This window comes from Engraulis encrasicolus, chromosome 9 (assembly GCF_034702125.1).
Source record: "Engraulis encrasicolus isolate BLACKSEA-1 chromosome 9, IST_EnEncr_1.0, whole genome shotgun sequence".
Taxonomy (NCBI): Eukaryota; Metazoa; Chordata; class Actinopteri; order Clupeiformes; family Engraulidae; genus Engraulis; species Engraulis encrasicolus.
The window spans coordinates 40,802,616-40,821,120 of record NC_085865.1 but is presented as its reverse complement, the minus strand read 5'-3'; the positions used below and the strand labels follow the sequence as shown (position 1 = coordinate 40,821,120).

Below are 18,505 nucleotides of genomic sequence, written 5' to 3'. Positions count from 1 at the left end.
CCTTTCCTCCTAACCCACTCTAACCTAGGATTCAGCCTCTCCATTCTCCACTCAGACTCTGCCATTCTCCATGCCCAGCCCCCACCCACATCCCTACCTTTGGCGTTTGTGCCACCTTCCCCCAGCTCTCTTCCTTGCCTTCTCTCCCCTTGGCCTTAGCCTCCCCTCCCCCCTCCACTTCCCCCTTCCTTGCCCTCTACCATTGCCTCCCCCTCCACGCCACCTACCTCGTATGCAGCCCCCACCACAACTCACTCTACCTTGGAGTCAGCCCTGTCATCTTCTCCCTGGGCTGGACTGGTATTCTGGCATACAGGGCATTTTCCTGGTGGTCCAGTGGCGTAGTCTACGTAGAACGCGGGTATACGGAGTATACCCACTTCTAAATTTCAGGGATTTCAGTATACCCACTTAAAATTGATTGATCCATTGTTTTGAATAGCACAAATATATGCAGTATACCCACTTCAAAAAATGCTCAAATATACAGTATACCCACCATAAAAAAGTAGACTACACCACTGTGGTGGACTGACAGTCATCAGGGGTAGACGCTTTTGTTTTTTGTTGGTTTGTTTTTTTCAAATATTCCCCTAAAGATCGGCCCACAATTTAGATCGGGGGGCCCATCGAGGCATGATTAATTTACAGTGGACTGAGACCATCATAACTGTAGTATGGGGGTGGTTATGCCATAAAATGCCCGGGCCAGATTGTGGTCCCTCCCAGTTCAACCCTGTCCTCTCCTCAGCACCACCAACCCAGTCACCCACATCACCTACAGTGCCACTCACCCACATCCCCAAACCCCATGTCTTATGGCCCACCATTCCTTTCCCTCCTCCACCTTTGCCTCACCTCCACCTCCACCTTCCACCTTCCACCACTCGTCCACCAGGTCCGCACCAACCTATCCCAGCCCCCATCCCACTTACAGAGCCTTGACTTCAGCAGCAGCTCCACCATCATCTTCCTGGTCCTCCACCTACCCAGCCATCCTTGGCTCCCATCCCCCCACTCTACCTACAGCACTTATTCACCCCCCATCACCTCTACTACCCTGTCCTCAGCCCTATACACCCCATCCTCCACCCCCCTCTCCACCACCAGCTGCCTGCCCTTCTCCACTCCACCTTGGATCTAGCTTCTCCTGCCCCTCCCTCTGCCCCTTCCTTGTCCTCATCTACAGAGTACAATTTGTGGTGTTAATGAAACACTTGGAGAGCAAAACCAACACGCTTGGAATCTCTAAAACTAAGTGCTGATTTGACACTATACAATTTACTACTTGTAGCCTATGTCTTGTCCTCTACCTCCATGTCTGATGTACGCCCCCTCTACCCGCTAACCTGCCCAACCCCCCCCCCCCCCACACCCTTGGGCTCACACACACACACACACACACACACACACACACACACACACACACACACACACACACACACACACACACACACACACACACACACACACACACACACACACAAACACACACCACCTCCCTCCTCGCAGCCCCCCTTTGAGGGCTGCATACATGCATGCACAAACACAAACACACTCATATTCATATCTCCTGTCTGCTCAATGCCTCCTCAAGTGTTAGTAATGGCTGCAGTGATTCACCGTGCTGTGCCATCATGAAAAGGGCTCTTGCTGTTGCTGTGTGTGTGTGTGTGTGTGTGTGTGTGTGTGTGTGTGTGTGTGTGTGTGTGTGTGTGTGTGTGTGTGTGTGTGTGTGTGTGTGTGTGTGTGTGTGTGTGTGTGTGTGTGTGTGTGTGTGTGTGTGTGTGCGCGCGCAGGGGTGTCGTACAGGGGGGTAAAGTGTGACTGAGACACCAGGGCCCCATGTATATAGGGGGCCCACACACAGTCTGATTTATGTAGATATGTATGGCTGGGGGGGGGTTCCATTGGAGCTGATTGTACATACAGTTGGCCCCAAAGTTGCTGCTACGCCCCTGTGCGTGTGTGCGTGCATGCGTGCGTGTGTGCGTGAGTGCATGTGTGTGCATGAGTGTGTGCATGCGTGCGTTTATGAGTGCATGTGTGTGCGTGCATGTGTTTGTGTGCCAGAGAGAGAGAGAGAGAGAGAGAGAGAGAGAGAGAGAGAGAGAGAGAGAGAGAGAGAGACAGAGAACAGAATAATATGTATCTAGCCTTATTATTTCGGTTGCTATTAGAGGGTCCGCAGAGTAGAGAGCATATGAAATAGACTCATCACTCCACGATTTGAGAATCCCATTAATTTATATTCCACATCTTCTGCTCAGTAACCTACATGTGAAGTCTGGCAGTTAATGTCGTGTGTGTGTGTGTCTGTGTGTGTGTGCGTGCGTGTGTGTCTGTGTGTGTGTGCGTGCGTGCGTGGTAGTGGTGGTAGTAAAGGTCATCCAGGCCAGAGGTAGCAAACACGCACGCATGCACACGGACACGCACACACACTCAAACACACTCATGTGCACACATGCACGCACGCACGCACGTGCGTACGCACGCACATATATACACACACACTCACACTCAGAGAGGTAAGTAAGCTGTAGAGACAGATGGTAGTCTGTCTGTGTGGAAGTAAAGCATGTGGAGCCCTCAAAACCTCCAGCTAGCCCTCTGGACACACACACACAAACGCGCGCACGCACGCACACACATGCACACACACATACACATACACGCCAATGAAAAATCCATTATATGTTTGCGTATACACACAAACACATGCAGTAAATAAATGCACACACACACACACACACACACACACACACACACACACACACACACACACACACACACACACACACACACACACACACAGACACACACACACACATACACACACACACACAGACACACACACACACACACACACACACACATACACACACACACACACACATACACAGACACACACACAGTGTCTCATTAATCCCATTTGCTGTGTCCCTGCAGACGAGTGTGCCTCGTCCACAGCCCTGCGGAGAGAGAGATGGAGAGGAGAGGAGCGCATGATGAAAGAGGAGAGGATGAGGAGGAGGAGAAAGAAGAGAGAGATACTGTAAGTGTGGTAAACACTGGCGGGTAAGGGAATCAGAGAAAGGGAGAGAAAGGGGGACACACACAGAGAGAAATATTTTGGAACCCGAGATTGTGAGAAGAGGATGAAGAAGAGCAAAAGAGAGTATGTGTTGCACTGAGGGCACAAAAGTGAAATCAGAGAGGGAGAGAGAGCGAGAGAGAGAGCGAGAGAGAGAGGAAAGGGGGAGAGGGAGAGAGGGGTGAAGGAACGGACACTGGAGTCGAGTAGAGTGTAGTTCTTCTTTCTTTACTGAGGCACCATGAACGAGGAGGAAGAGGAGGAGGAGGAAGAGAAGGGGGGAGGGAGGTAGAAGAAGAAATGGGGAGAAGGAGAGGAAGATGAAGAAGAAGAGAAGGAGGATGAGGAAGAAGAGAGGGATGAGGAAGAAGAGGATGAGGAAGAGGAGGAGGAGGAGGAGGAGGGGGAGGAGGAGGAGGAAGAGGCGGAGGAGGAGGAGGCGGAAAAGGACAACATCAACAAGAACTAAAACAGTAAGCAAAAGTTAACGCAGAGCCTCTGTTTTAACCTTACTTTAACCAAAATGGTATTAATAATACAGTAAGTCTTAATCAAGACTCCTTGCATTGTCTTAGCAATGTTGTCATGATGTAGTTGAGTGTTTTGCGAAAAGAGTGAATAGGCCCATCGACGGGCCACCTGCAGTTAAGAGACTACACAAGAAATGCAAAAACATTCACACACGCATATATACTGTACCCATACACACTGGTATTACACGCTTAGCACTGCTACAGACAAAACCACTCAATCTCTCTAACACACACACTAATGACACTGACTGGATATTGCCACAGAGAAATATGCAACACATACACGCACGCACACACGCACACATGCATACGCACACACACATACAAGCGCACACACACACACGCACAGAGCTTGTGATGGAATAATGGAGGGAGTTTAAGTATTTAACGTGAAGAGCTTTTGATGTAGTGAGTATGCAGAGGGGGGTGACAAGCATAGGTGTGTGTGTGTGTGTGTGTGTGTGTGTGTGTGTGTGTGTATGTGTGTGTGTGTAGGCGGCTAATGTGTCCCTGTTTAAAGGGATCAGTTTTAGGGACGGCCCAAAATGAGAGTGGTAATGAGTTGTGGAGGTTAAAGCTGCTGTAAGCCTGGCTATGCTATGCTGCCCAGCCCAGGGGATTAATGCCACTGCATGACACTCCTGCACAGTGGTGTAGTCTACGTAGAACGCGGGTATACAGAGTATACCCACTTCTAAATTTCAGGGGTATACCCACTTAAAATTGATTGATCCATTATTTTGAATACACAAATATATACAGTATACCCACTTCAAAAAGTGCTCAAATATACAGTATACCCACCATAAAAAACTACACCACTGCTCCTGCGCACGCACGCACACACACACACACACACACACACACACACACACACACACACACACACACACACACACACACACACACACACACACACACACACACACACACACACACACACACACACACACACACACACACACACACACACACACACACACACACACACACGCACACACACGCACGCACACACACTCACCTCTGTGTGTGGGCCCCCTGGGCCCTGGTGATTCAGTCACACTTTACCCCCCTGTGCGACGCCCATGCACACGCAAACACACACACACGCACACACACACCAACACCAACTCGTGACCTGATTGCTACAGCCTCAGAGCAAAACACACACACACACACACACACACACACGCACGCATTCACACACACACACACACACACACACACACACACACACACACACACACACACACACACACACACACACACACACACACACACACACACACACACACACACACACACACACACACACACACACACCTTGCAGCAATATGAGTGTAGCTGTGAGAAAATCAGTTAAGTTTACAGTATGTCATGTGCTTCCAAAAAAGTGACATAAATTGGCATTCAGAAAATAATACAAAAATTGAATACAGTATCTGAGTAATTAATTACATTTTGTAACTGAATATAGAGGGTCATGCTGTATGTCAACTGTGTGTAGATTTTATAACTCAAGTTCACAAGTCTTATGCTGTCTGCCTTAGTTAGGTTTTACACATTTTGTTAAAATATTCAACATTCCTGAAGTCTTGTGAATTTAGAACACTTAGAAATTCTCCATTAATATTTATTGATAGCTAAATATTGCATTATTCAACATGAAGCCTATTTAATTCCACTGCCTACTGCTTGTGATTACATATTCACATTTCACAAGAGTAAAATGTTTTAGCAGTGACCTGTATGTACATACAGATACATAGATAGTCCAGCTGATAAAAAGAGTTCGTTCAGGAGAATTATTAGTGACTTCAGAATGATAATCTTCCATGGAGGAGAGTTGTTTCAGATGCAAATAACATTTTACTGTGAATGGAATAATCCACATTCTGTAGAGTTGGACAATCCACAGCATAGCTCATTCAAATGAATCCAATAATTCAAATAATTTCAATTTCATGATATGTTCAAAGAATACTTTTTTTAATTTCTCAAGTTGACTACAAATAACAATGCAAATTAACATGAGGGGATTCTCTCAGCCGATTTGAATTCCTAACTACACTGCTGCTGGATGCAAGGACACTACACACGGCACTTTAAAAAGAAAGCCCAGCTAGCCCCCTGTTGGGGCTCAAGTGGTGGGGCACTGCACTGCTGTGCCAGCGAGCCGGGTTCAAATCTGGCCTGGGTCCTTTGCCAGTCCTTCCCTGCCTCTCTCTCCCCACTCACTTCCTGTGTTTCTCTCGACCGTCCTGTCACAAATAAAGGCCAAACATTATCTGAAGAGTTCAGATGCAAAACCCCCTAAGTGCCATTTAAGAAAATAATCTTAATTATTTTTTATTTAATGCAAGGCTATCAAAATTGCATCTTTTTTAAAATTATTTTTGTAATATAACTATTTATATGTATTATCAAGTACATGAATGTAAACCAAACCAACAACAGGGTTCTCTAAAAATATGGAAGTGCAGGTCTTCAGAAATGGAGTTAGGGGGTTTTGCATCTGAACTCTTCATCTTTTAAAAAGAAAACCCAGCTTACTGTAGAAATTGCACTGATGTGTTGACAGAAATTGGGCGTTTCAAGTGCTGTTTAGTGCAGAGTCTAATCTCAATGGTACAGTCTCTTTGCATCGAGCAGTCGGGGATGCTTTTTCAGAATATACTGGTAGTCCCCCTACTCTAAACTGGCATCCTTCAAATAGTACTGGATGATGTCAGCATAGTAGGCTGCAGTATGAACAACATGCCCACCCGGCTAAAACAACTCAGTTTGTTTGGGGTTTTTTTTTCTGTCCGTCAAGTAATCAGATTATGCTGCATGTCTGAGGGGACCTGGAAAGTCCCAGACATTTTCAGTTGGTTGTTGTTGTTCTCATTTACTTTTACTGAAACACCTGCAAGACAGGGGAAGCAAACCGGCAGTAAGAATCGGCAGAAAGAACTCTAAATTAAAAAAACCCTCTAAGAAGAACTTGAAAAAGAACTGTGAAGTACTCCCGTGTTCGAAAAGGCTTACAACAGCTTTATTATGGTGTGAAGTGGGTGCCGAGATCTGTGCAGTTAAAGTGAACAACAGGGGAGACCAACCAAGAGGTCATACAGTACAGTAACCACTGGGACAGAGCAACCCTACTCGGTCTGGTGCAATGACTGAAAGAAGAAACGAATGACTGAAAGGTTTGAGTGAATGAACGCGCGAATGATTGAATGAATGAATGAGTGAACGAATGATTGAATGGAAGAATGAATGAATGAATGATTGCATAATATGGTCATAATTTCCTTCACTGAGCAGGCAAGTAGACAAAGATGACAGGATGATGAGAGGTGAGTATAATAATAAGGTAATGATCAGTGACGGTCCTACAATGAGTTGCACCCCAGGCGACGCCCCCTCAGACACCAAAAACGCTTATAACTGACAAAAACCACTAATAGTAATGTTATTATAGCAACAATGTGGTTATAGTGTAGAAATAACACTATTAACGATTTTTGATATGTTCATATTCATAACCAGGGCTCTAAATTGACTTTTTTCGTCACCAGCCAAAATGGCTAGTAGATGTAAATCTTACTAGCCAAAAACACACTGCTTAATGGGTCAAATTTGCTAATAAGGTCGGTTGGCTGGTGCTAATTCAGGGGTTTCACGACATGGATGTGGTTTTGAGATGGTGCCGCCCCCTCTCTGGTGTTGCCCCGGTGCACTTGCCCGGTCGGCCCGTCCCTAGGACCGCCCCTGGTAATGATCAGGACATGTGTATGGTGAGAGGGTGAGGGCATGAATAAAGGTGATGATGACCAGGCCATTTACATGGTGTGAGAGGATGAATACGTTGAGAGCATTTGTTAAGCTATGGCAATGGCTACACTTACAACACTTTTCTAATTCAGAATCAATAATTCAGAATTAAATAGGTCCTTCGAGTTTACTTTGACTTTCATTTAATTCTGAAGTGTTAACATGATGTTTTCAAAGCTGAATTAAGGTTTATTCAGAATTAAAGTGAGTTAACACAGAATCAAATGTCTCATGTAAAGGAGGCCATTATGACGTTATGGCATTAGCATGGTGATCCATCTCCACTTGCCTCCACTCATCCTCAACAGCAGCATGGTGTCTACATTTCATTCAATGCAAACAGAGCTCTATATATAGCTTATATATAGGTATACGTATATGTACATGTATGTATAAATATTGAAGTCTTTATTTGAAATCCTCTCTACATACATTACAGTATAATATCCTCTTTGTGTCTTCTATATCTATTAGAACAGTATGCTTATCGTTTATATGGTGTGAAACATTCAGTTACCCTGTCAATAATGTGTTTTGTTTTTTTACTGTTACATCATTTGCACACAGTTGAACAACAGTCTGGTTTCTTTTTTTTGGAAAAGCAATATAGACATCTGACAATCAGTAAGCCACAACACACACATTCACGCACACACACCTAAACACGATCTAACACACATGGGTGGACATTCAAATTGGGCTTTGTTTTGTGTCGTTGTCTGTCCTTGAAAATGTCTTTATATGACAGTCAAAAGTTTGCATTATGATGTCACCCATTAACACCCAATCACACCTGAAGGTCCTTGACTCAGTTTCTCATCCTGAGAACATGATGAGCTCTGGGGTCCGTTTCTCGATTCTTGTCATTGCTAACCGTCTTAAAACCGTCTTAAGACGTAACACCATTCCCTTGGATTTAGTGGTGAGCGTCACTGTCGAGAGAGAGTTGAGTCGCTCTTACAAAGGACGTTGGTAACGTCGTTAGCAAAGACGCTTTCGAGATACGGACCCCAGGTTAGCCAGTGCAACACAGGCGAAATCTGCAATTGGCTGATGAAATAATAACAAAACTTGAAAGAGAGGCATGATTGGCTGGTTTTGTTTTCTGAAGGCTTCGTGGACCTAGATCAGATCTCTCTCCTCTGCTTTGTAGTGAATAACCACATGAACTTAGCATCGAACAAAAACACTCAAATTATACAAATTATATTTACAGTGAGAACACAACACACTCTTGTAGGAAAAACACGTCAAAACAATTGTATAAATTAGCAACTCAAGCAAAAACAACAACAAAAAAGTTTGAAGAAGTTGACATTCAAATGACGAATGCAGTGCAACTGAACATGGTTACGTGGCAGAACAGCGGAACAAGTTTGTAGTAGTGACTTACATGTATCTCTCTCTCTCTCTCTCTTACACACTCACACTCACACACACACACACACACACACACACACACACACACACACACACACACACACACACACACACACACACACACCTTCATGTGTGCAATATACCGGTACACACTGGAACACAAACTCTGATACACATCAGTGGCACACACACACGCACACGCGCGCACACACACACACATTCACAATTATCTTATTTGTTGGACATCAAGCGTCACTCGAAGCTGCTGCTATTGTTGTTGCATCATCTATGGATTTTCCCTCTCCGCTAAGCACCTCCCATAAGAGGGCCGGCTTTTCACAGTGGTGGCGCCCCCTCCAGTGCTCCAGCACTTCCTGCTTGCTGTCCAATAGCGCGCTGCACAAGAAACAGTCAAAGCCCCGCCCCCCAGTCCTGACCAATGACAGCCCTGGCCCTGGCTGCTGGCTCGCCGCTGTCCCCGCCCCCGACCCGAAGCGATAGGGATGGCGCCTGTGGAGTCTGGACGGGAACATTTCCTGGTATAGGCCCCGCCTCCGCATGCCGCCCCGCCTCTCGTTCAGCTGCCTCCAATAGTGCGCCGCATGCTTGACCAGCTCCTCCTCCACCGTCCGGCCTCCACCAATCGGAGCAGTGGACGAAGACGACTGTGATAAGACCCCGCCGCCTGAGGGCCCAGGCTCCACCCCTTGACCTTGGCCGTGCACATAATGGAGGTGTAGCTGCGTGTTGGAGAAGGAGAGAAGAGAGTTGAATAAAGTAGAAGAAGTACGGTAAATCTTTATGATAATCTTTGCTTATAAAGCAATAATCACAAACGTAAACAATGAAAAAAATGATGAACGAAACATTACCAAATGTTCGTACATGACTGGGAAATGTTATGTTCATTTTTAATATTCATCAAACATTTATAAATTCTACTCTTACAGATGTAGAAATGTAATTACAACACTAGTGGTATATCACATGATTTCATCTTTGTGTTGGGGGAGGTAGAGAGTATGTGTAGGCTACATTAGAGAGTGGGCAAGTTCAGACACCACTGCACTGCTCTGGCTTCCTTATCGAGTGGCCGAAACATGCACCATTCTACAATGCTAATGCTTTAGGCTGCTAAGGTAGATAGCAACAACGCATTCAAGTGTGTGTGTGTGTGTGTGTGTGTGTGTGTGTGTGTGTGTGTGTGTGTGTGTGTGTGTGTGTGTGTGTGTGTGTGTGTGTGTGCAATGGTGGAGGCTTGGTTTAGAAAGTTGTGAGGTTAGACAAATTGTCCAGGGTTAATATTATCACATTATATTGGTTATAAAGTGGTGGGCTCTCAGAGGTGGTATGCACATGTCCGCACCATTCACCCCATAAACTACGCCCATGTACACTATGTGTGTGCGTATTCCTGTGCATATGTATTTTACCTGCATGTCTGAGAAGGTGGGTGTGACCGCTTGGCATCGTCCACATTTGATCTGCAGCTCCACAGGGTCCTCCATCTCCTCCTCTCCAGACTCAGAGCTGCGAACACAGCAGATGAAGCTTACATGTTGACAGAGACTTTACGTTAAAGGTACACAGTGTAGGATTGTGCTCAGAATATGAATTCTGGAAATAGACGATTACAAGTAATTCACAGTGCACCTTTAGGCTTTAGGTCAGGGATATGCTTGCTACAGAATAGGGGTGCGAGGGCACTTTTGGTGCATGAACATGTTGCCATGCGAATTGTATGTCAAGTTTGCACGCGGTAGAGCAACAGTCACAGAGTTCGTAGACGAGTGTGTACGGTGCAATATTGACAAAACCGTGAGGTGATATCTTCAGTGAGCTGATCACTTCCATGGTGAGTTTTGCGGTAAAGGTAGGAAAACATTAATGAGAGCCCCGTTGGCAATCTGCCCCCTAGACCAGGGTTCCCCAACCTTTTTAGCACCAGGGACCGGTTTGAGTCCCATTTTTTTTTCGCGGACCGGTAGTCACGCGTTATAATAATAATAATAATAATAATGACAATAACAATAACAATAATAAATATTATTATTATCACACTATTATCATTAGTATCTTTATTCACATTATTATTATTATTTGTTCTTATTGTTATTATTAATAGGCCTAATAATAATAGTATCAATAGGGTCTAAAAATAAGGCCTAATCCTTTTCCTTCACTCCATTCAAAATGTGTAACAGCCTACATTTAAACATAATATTTAGTATTTGACTATTAAACTGACAATTAACCCACTAATTTGTGGAGCCATTATTGGTCATAGGTCATACTACTATTTTTAACCATGCGAGAGTATGCGTTCTCTGCTCTGGCCATGTTCATTTCCATTGAGGACATTTGAACGCAGTGAAATTCAGGGCTATTTATGACTGGGTTATAGGTCTCCTGGTTAAGTGGTGCTTCTATTAATTCAAGGTCAACTGTTTCCAACAAGCAGTCGTCATTGTTTTTTCCGAAAAACACGGGGGATAGTTGGAAGCTGGAGTTTGACATCGCTGAAGTTTGCCACTAGCAGCTTGTGCCCTCGTGTCGCGTTTGTGTGGACTGTTGCATAACCAGCGTTTGATTCTACCGCAGTCCGAGTGCCTGTGGTTTTATGTGCAATATTTTTAAAAAGGCAAAAGGTTGCATGTCGTCGCTTGATTTTCTGCTAACGCTGACTTTAAGGAGCTCCTGAAACAAGTGTCGGTCGTTATTAGTGACATGTCTCGCAACGCTTTGCGTTCGTAACACAGCGTTGTTGTCACGAAACTGAAATAGCAACAAATGATAGAAGTGGATTTCTAAAATAGCTCCCAAAAGTTTGCTTCGCAACGTTCAAAAGCCTTAAAAAGAAAGCCGGAGAAGACAGCCAACTCTCCAAAACGGCCACCATCCACTTTGCACTGCAGCATTGAAAAGTAAAGTGGGCGCGGCCACGAAGCATGCGTCTGGCGCATTTGACATTCAACTAGTGATTGGACGGCACAAAGAAAAGTTTGCTTGTTATTGAAAATTAAAATAGCCTACTTGTGCTACGTCTATGCTAATGCAAATATTAATATGGCGATACTAAAAGTTATATTTGAGAAGTTCTGCACTGCAGTTCATAACAAAGGCATGTCTTCTGGATTTTTTTTTTTTTTTTTTTAAACTTATGTCGTGCGGCCCGCTATCAAATAGTCCACGGACCGGCACCGGTCCGCGACCCGGTGGTTGGGGACCGCTGCCCTAGACGATACCTCCAGTATTGTGCGAAGTGCTCCAGTCGTCCTGAGGCAAGAATGTTCACTCGGTTGCAAGCGATTAGATGCATAGTGCACAGGTACATAGGCACACAGCAAGTATGTCCCCGGCCTTCATCAGAACATGTTAACTATGTGTATATTTCCCCGTATTTTACCCATATATGTATGATGTGTATGTTGCTCAGGTGTGTGTTTCAAAGACACTGTATATTGTTGAAGGTGTGTGTGTGTGTGTGTGTGTGTGTATCTACTGTATCTATATCTTACCCAGGCGTGTGTTCCTCATGTTGGGCAATAGAGGGCTCCACTGTCAGTATCACCCTGTGCAGTTCCCTCAGGTGGCTGAAGAAGACGCCCACGTAGCTGAAGGACTTCTGGCAGAAGGGACACCGCAGAGAGGGCCGGGACAACGGGGGAGGGCGTGATGACGACGCCTTGCCGTGATTGGTGGAGGAGAGCAGGTGGGTGGTCATGTGACTGGTCAGGTGGGGCTTGTGCTGGAAGCAGCGTCCGCAGGTGGGGCAGGGGTGGAGGGTCAAACTAGCGGGCTGAGGCGGTGACGATGATAGCGATGATGACGGTGACAATGATGAGGTCAGCAGAAGGGGAGGAGTTTGACCCACAGACGGATCCGGTTTGGGTCGGATGCTGCGATACTTTCTGGAAGAGGAGGGGCATAACGGGGAAGTGGGAGGCGGCTTGTTGTTGTCGGGGGCGGCGGCGGCTTGTTGCTGTGGTGGTGTGGGTGGTGGCTGTTGTTGTGGGCGTCGTCTAAAGAAGGTCAACGCCCTCTTCCTGCGAGCCTCCAGAGCCAAGATGTCCTCTGCCGTCTTCCTGCGCCGGCCGCGTTTCCTCTTCACTGATTGGCTGGTCGTCGGTCGGAGCGGCAACAGAGACCTCCGATTGGTTAAGGGAGGAGGTGGAGGCGGAACGGGAGGCTGGGCGGGAGGAGGGACAACAGGGGTGTTAGCTGAGGCGCTATTGGCTAGGAGTTTGTCCTTGACGCGGGAGTAAGGCAGGATAGGCAGCTTCCCCGAGGGAGGGGGCGAGATGAGCTTCACCGTCTTCCCAAACAGCGCCGGAGAAAGCACCGTGATTGGCTGGCTCGGAGCCGACTGACACTTCTTCTCAGGCGTGACTTGGCAAGAGGGCGGGATCATGTCTGTTGTGTTGGTTGGCATGGCGACGGCCAGTGGCTTAGGGGCCAACGTCCCGAGAGGAGGGCCGGCCTTTTTACCCTCTGAGCCCGCCTCCGACGCAAACACCAGCGAATCACAGTGTGACTCCTTGGGTACGGTGGCCACCTCCGAGGCTTTTGATTGGATGGACAATCTGGCCGGCGTCATCATGGCAACCTTGGCAGGGCTGCCGCCCGTCTTGCTGTTGCCCGCCTTCTCCGGCGTTCCCTTGCTTCTCATTGGCTGGTACCTGGGGATGGGCAGCTTGAGGCTCTTGCTGATTGGCTGCTGCTGTGGCGAGGAGGCAGTGGGGGAGGGAGAAGCGGGCAAGGGGACCAATGAGAAGGTGCCTTCCTGACCGGCCACCTAGAGGAGGAGAAGAGCAGAGACATGTCAGTGATCCTATAGGAAATGCAGGTCAGTGTTAGCAGATTGACCCGCCCAATTGGAATGCTTAGGATGGCCGTCTGCGGGTAACAACGGTCAAAAACAGGCATTGGGCAGGTTTTTCTGTAAATTTATGGGCACAGAAATCAATACAATGTTGTTCAAATTGGGCAGGATTTAGTGCCTCCTCTAGGCGGTTTTTGGAGAGGATTTCCTGGGCAACCCTGATGCAGCAGATGCACAAAACACACATTGCACACATCTAACTAATCAGTCATGAGGGTGGACAAACTTCTAATTTGAGAAAGTGAAAGTGGAGCATAGCTGCTCGCTCTCATCACCGAAGAGCTCACTAATGAGCTGATCTAGCTGGGGATCAGTAGCCTGGTTATCATCAACTTTCAAATCTCTTCGAGACTTGGTCTGACCAAGAGCATAACAATTAACATTTCCCAAACAGCATGGTTGACCTGCCTCCCATAGTTTGCTAGCCTGATTCCTACCAGACCTCTGTATGTGTGTGTGTAGCTGTGGAGCCCCCTGGTGGGGCTACACACACATGGAGGTCTAGGAGCATGCAGCAGGGTTCCATTTCTCCAGTCAAAAAAATAATCATTTATTGCTTCAATCTTAATGGCAGCTTGCATTGTCGGGCAAGAGCCAGGCAATTGGTTTGCTACTGGTTGTTTGCTTCCCGTGGGTGGAGTTCCCGATTTTTCCAGAGCTCAGAAACGATATTTGTATTGCTCCTGTCCTGACCAGAAGCAACACTGAAGGACTTTCTGAACTTCGGATCCCCACCTCTACTTATTAGTTCACATATCTGCATACAAATATATATATACATACATTCACGTAACTGTCTGTCGAGAATGAATGAATGGATTAATAAATGAACAAACAAAGAAATTAATAAATAAATTCATGAATGAATAAATAAATAAATAAACAATCAAAAACAAAAACAAACCAACAAAACATTACCTGCATGAGGGCATAGTTCTGTGCGGGGACCAGCAGGGGGCTGGGGTTGGTCTTTGTCTCTGAGAGCAGGGCTGGGGGAGGGGGAGGGGCCTTAGGGGCGATGCTGCGGAACTGGAGGCTCTTCATTGGGGAGGGGACGCTCTCACCTCACCTGGGAAGGGGAACACACACACACATACACACACACACACACGCACACACACACACACACACACACACACACACACACACACACACACACACACACACACACACACACACACACACACACACACACACACACACACATACAAGCACACACACACACAAAATCGGTGGTCAGATAGAGGATTACCGGTATATACACTCACGGGCCACTTAATTAGGAACACCTCTCTACTGCTGGGTTGGACCCCCTTTTGCCTTCAGAACTGCCTGAACTGTCTGCAACAATACTTGGGTAGGCTGTTGCATTCCAACAAAGATAAATTGGTACTAATTGGCCCAAATTGCTCTAAGAAAATATCCTCATGCCATTAAATCTCCAGCCTGAAACATTGATGTAAGGCAGGGTTGACCCATGTTTTCATGCTGATGACGCCAAATTCGGACCATTCCACCTGAGTTTTGCAGTAGAAATCAAGATTCATCAGACCAGCAACATTTTTCCGAGCTTCTAGCGTCGTTTATGGTGAGCCTGGCCAAATTGCTGCCTCATTTTCCTGGTATTAGCTAACAAGAGTGGCACCAAATGTGGTTTTCTGCTGCTGTAGCCCATTTGCCTGAAGATTTGATGTGTTGTTGTTGATTTTCTTATGCATACCTCAGTTGTAATGAGCGGTTATCTGACTTAATGTTGCCCGTCTGGCCATTATCCTCTGACCTCTGCCATCAACAAGGCATTTTTGCCCACAGAATCGCTGCTTACTGTATTTTTTTTCTTTTTCGCACCATTCTTTGTAAACCCCAGAGATGGTTATGTGTGAATATCCCAGTAGATCAAGCCTTTCGGCACCAACAGCCATGCCATGTTCAAAGTTATTTAAATAGCCTTTCTTCCCAATGATGATGCCCGGTTTGAACTACATAAGATCATCTCGACCATGTCTACATGCACAAATGTATTGAGTTGCCACCATGTGATTAGGTGTTCCTAATGAAGTGGCCACTGAGTGTATAGTACAACAGTGGATCTGAACCTTTTTTGAGCAAACGCCCCCTTGACCTCATCATAAGTCTCCCAACGCCCCTTTAACCACATCATGAGCCTGGCAACGCCACCCTTAGTATTGCAGTTTTTATCGCTTTGACACAGTTGTCACTCCAAAAAGCACATTTTCATAACAGTTAACGCACCGGGCTAGCCAGAGAAACCGATTCTCCTAATCCAACATCTTGTTTGCAAAAGGCTATTATGTTTACAAAATGTTTAACGTATGCAATAAAAGCAAACTCTGTCTTCAGTCCAATACACACTGCATAGCAGTGTATGAGGTCCGTGTATATTTTCGTTCATTCATTATTCTAATTCGGATATCACACGAGAAAGGAATAAGGACTTGTTTATGATGATTTACGCTTGAATATCACTTGTGAAATGGAACCAAGCGCCATATTTTGATATTTTGTAGGTACTGAAAATGAAACGTTGAATCTTAGAAAAGAGAGAAAAGCAATAAAGAAAAACGTCCTTCTGAATTGCGTCTTTTGTTTATTCAGAATTCGGGTGACCTGAGAGTAAATCCTGGAAGGCTGGTTGAGCCTTCATTACATGGTTTCTTTGGAGGCAAACGGACTTTGCAGGCATTGTTGATGCAATATTCAGAACGTTGCTACACTTCAAAGATGTGGTCGATCTGTGATGACTGTGCGAGGAATTTGTGTCATGAGATGGTTGCGTAGGCTATCCATATCAAGCAAGCGCCAAAAGCATGCGACCCACCACCATTGAGTAGGGCGTCCCAGAGGGGGAAGAATGATTTACTGTCTATATTTTGACTTAAACTTATCAACCAATTTAACCTTCGCAACGACATTTCATGTGCTTAGGCCTGGTCTTAAGACTTGATTGTATTTGGCCATATAGCCTATTATAGCGTTCTAATCCAACAGAAGTGCAGCTGTGCGACCAGGAGAGATATCTTCGATGGGAAGGGGTAGACCAACTGTCATCGAGAACATTGACAGTTCTTACGATCAGCATCAGTTTCCCAGTTCATCTCCAGCCTTTAGGTGTATACCCGGACATATTGCTTTCCAACAATATCACTAATGTTCCAAATACACCAAAGTGAAATGTGTATTCAACATGCGTAAAACTTGGTATGGAGAGCGCGCGCTTCAGCTCATTACACTTGCCAGAATACGTAACAGTTTGCGTGAGAACACTGCTTTGGACCGTTTGCTCCCTAATGCATATTACTACATGTGAAAGGGTATAATAGGTTATTGATTCCAGAGACTTTAGCCTTTATTTAGGCTATAAAGTTGAGTCCATAACATAAAGGGGAACTTCATCTCTATTTTATAAGGCGGATATACAGGCCATCACGCGTGCTGCGCATAGGCCTACTAGCCTGTACATCGCAAAAATGTTTTTCATCATTCTATTATTTTTCTGTTGTGTCTCTGGCTCCAGCTACTGTTCTGTGTGTCGTTTGGTAGCTAGACCTTTTCTGATGCGTTTCAGACGGCAAACTTTCCTTCCGGGTAAACAGAGGGGGAGGGGTCAGTCAAATGAAATTCAATAAACGAATAGCCAAATATCACAAATTGAAAAACGATCAAAAATGTTGTCATTTTTTATAATGCTATTATGGTATGAAGTAACACATGCAGTAAACAAAATACAGCCATTTCTGCTTGTATTGCTTTAATCAAAACAAGAAGTTGCACCCTTTTTTGAATTTCATATTTCATTCCAAAATAGAATAATGAATGAACGAAAAAGTACACGGACCGTATGAACACTCCCAGTCAGTCATTACACTCTGGTCGGAAAAATCCAAAATACGGCAATCATTTAGACAGAATTTGCTGCTGTCAATTACATAACTTTCAAGCCAGTTCCATTGTTTCTTTTATTTAGATAGTCACTGCTTGATCAGGATCTAGTGACTGAAATACAGCAGGCCCAGTAAATGCTTTGCAAAATTGTCAGTAGGCTAGGTAGTGTCAATAATGTCTTCTTGCAAAGAATTGGATTGAGAATCAGAATGCTTTGATGTAATTATTGTTTTGTTTTTGTTTGTTTGTTTTGATTTTTTTGTACTGTAATCAAAAATTTACTGAGAACACAGAAAATATGTGTAAAGTAAAATATGATGTTTCAGTACGATAATGTACTTACAGTAGAAAAAAAGCCCTCCATGCCAAGAACAAACAAGATGACACTGTGTATAAAGAATGATTGCTAAATTAAAATTTTTGAGAGGGAGTGTCAAATAGGTGCTCTGGTGAGTTCATACAACTGACGGTAATTTCAAAAAATCGGGAGTAGATTTTTCTGTATGGTTATCAGAGCTTAATCAAAGAAATTTGTACTACTTAAATGGCATAAGCATTGACTGTTGAGCAAAAACTTTGTTATATGAATGGAAAATGTGTCAAGTCAACAAGAATGTGTTAATACATATGCACAACATGTCTTTTGCTCTGCTGAAATAGTGATAATGACGACTTTGTGTGAGTCAGTTTCAAAAAATTGCGATCAAGAAAAACTGTAAAACATACAACTGACTAGGCAACTGACCATCCCCTCCTCTCAGCTGTATCCTTCTCAACGCCCCCTAGAACCCCTGTTGAAAAACACATACCGGTATGCATATGTACAAACGTATGCTTATAGGAACACATCAGCACATGCACACATACATGCTTGAACAGACGCACAGACAGACA

At 45.1% G+C, this 18,505-nt stretch overlaps 1 protein-coding gene across 1 annotated transcript in view; it reads right to left on the bottom strand.

The window, feature by feature from the left end:
• Positions 1 to 7,908: 7,908 nt before the first annotated feature.
• Positions 7,909 to 18,505, bottom strand: part of znf438 (zinc finger protein 438) — a 70,040-nt gene continuing 59,443 nt past the window's right edge. Inside the window, exons 3-6 of the mRNA XM_063207155.1 lie at positions 14,627 to 14,777; positions 12,345 to 13,621; positions 10,260 to 10,356; positions 7,909 to 9,566 (exon numbers count right to left, since the gene is read on the bottom strand). Coding sequence (XP_063063225.1) covers positions 9,072 to 9,566; positions 10,260 to 10,356; positions 12,345 to 13,621; positions 14,627 to 14,752 — 1,995 coding nt within the window. The 5' untranslated portion in view covers positions 14,753 to 14,777 and the 3' untranslated portion in view covers positions 7,909 to 9,071. The remainder of the gene's footprint in view (positions 9,567 to 10,259; positions 10,357 to 12,344; positions 13,622 to 14,626; positions 14,778 to 18,505) is intronic.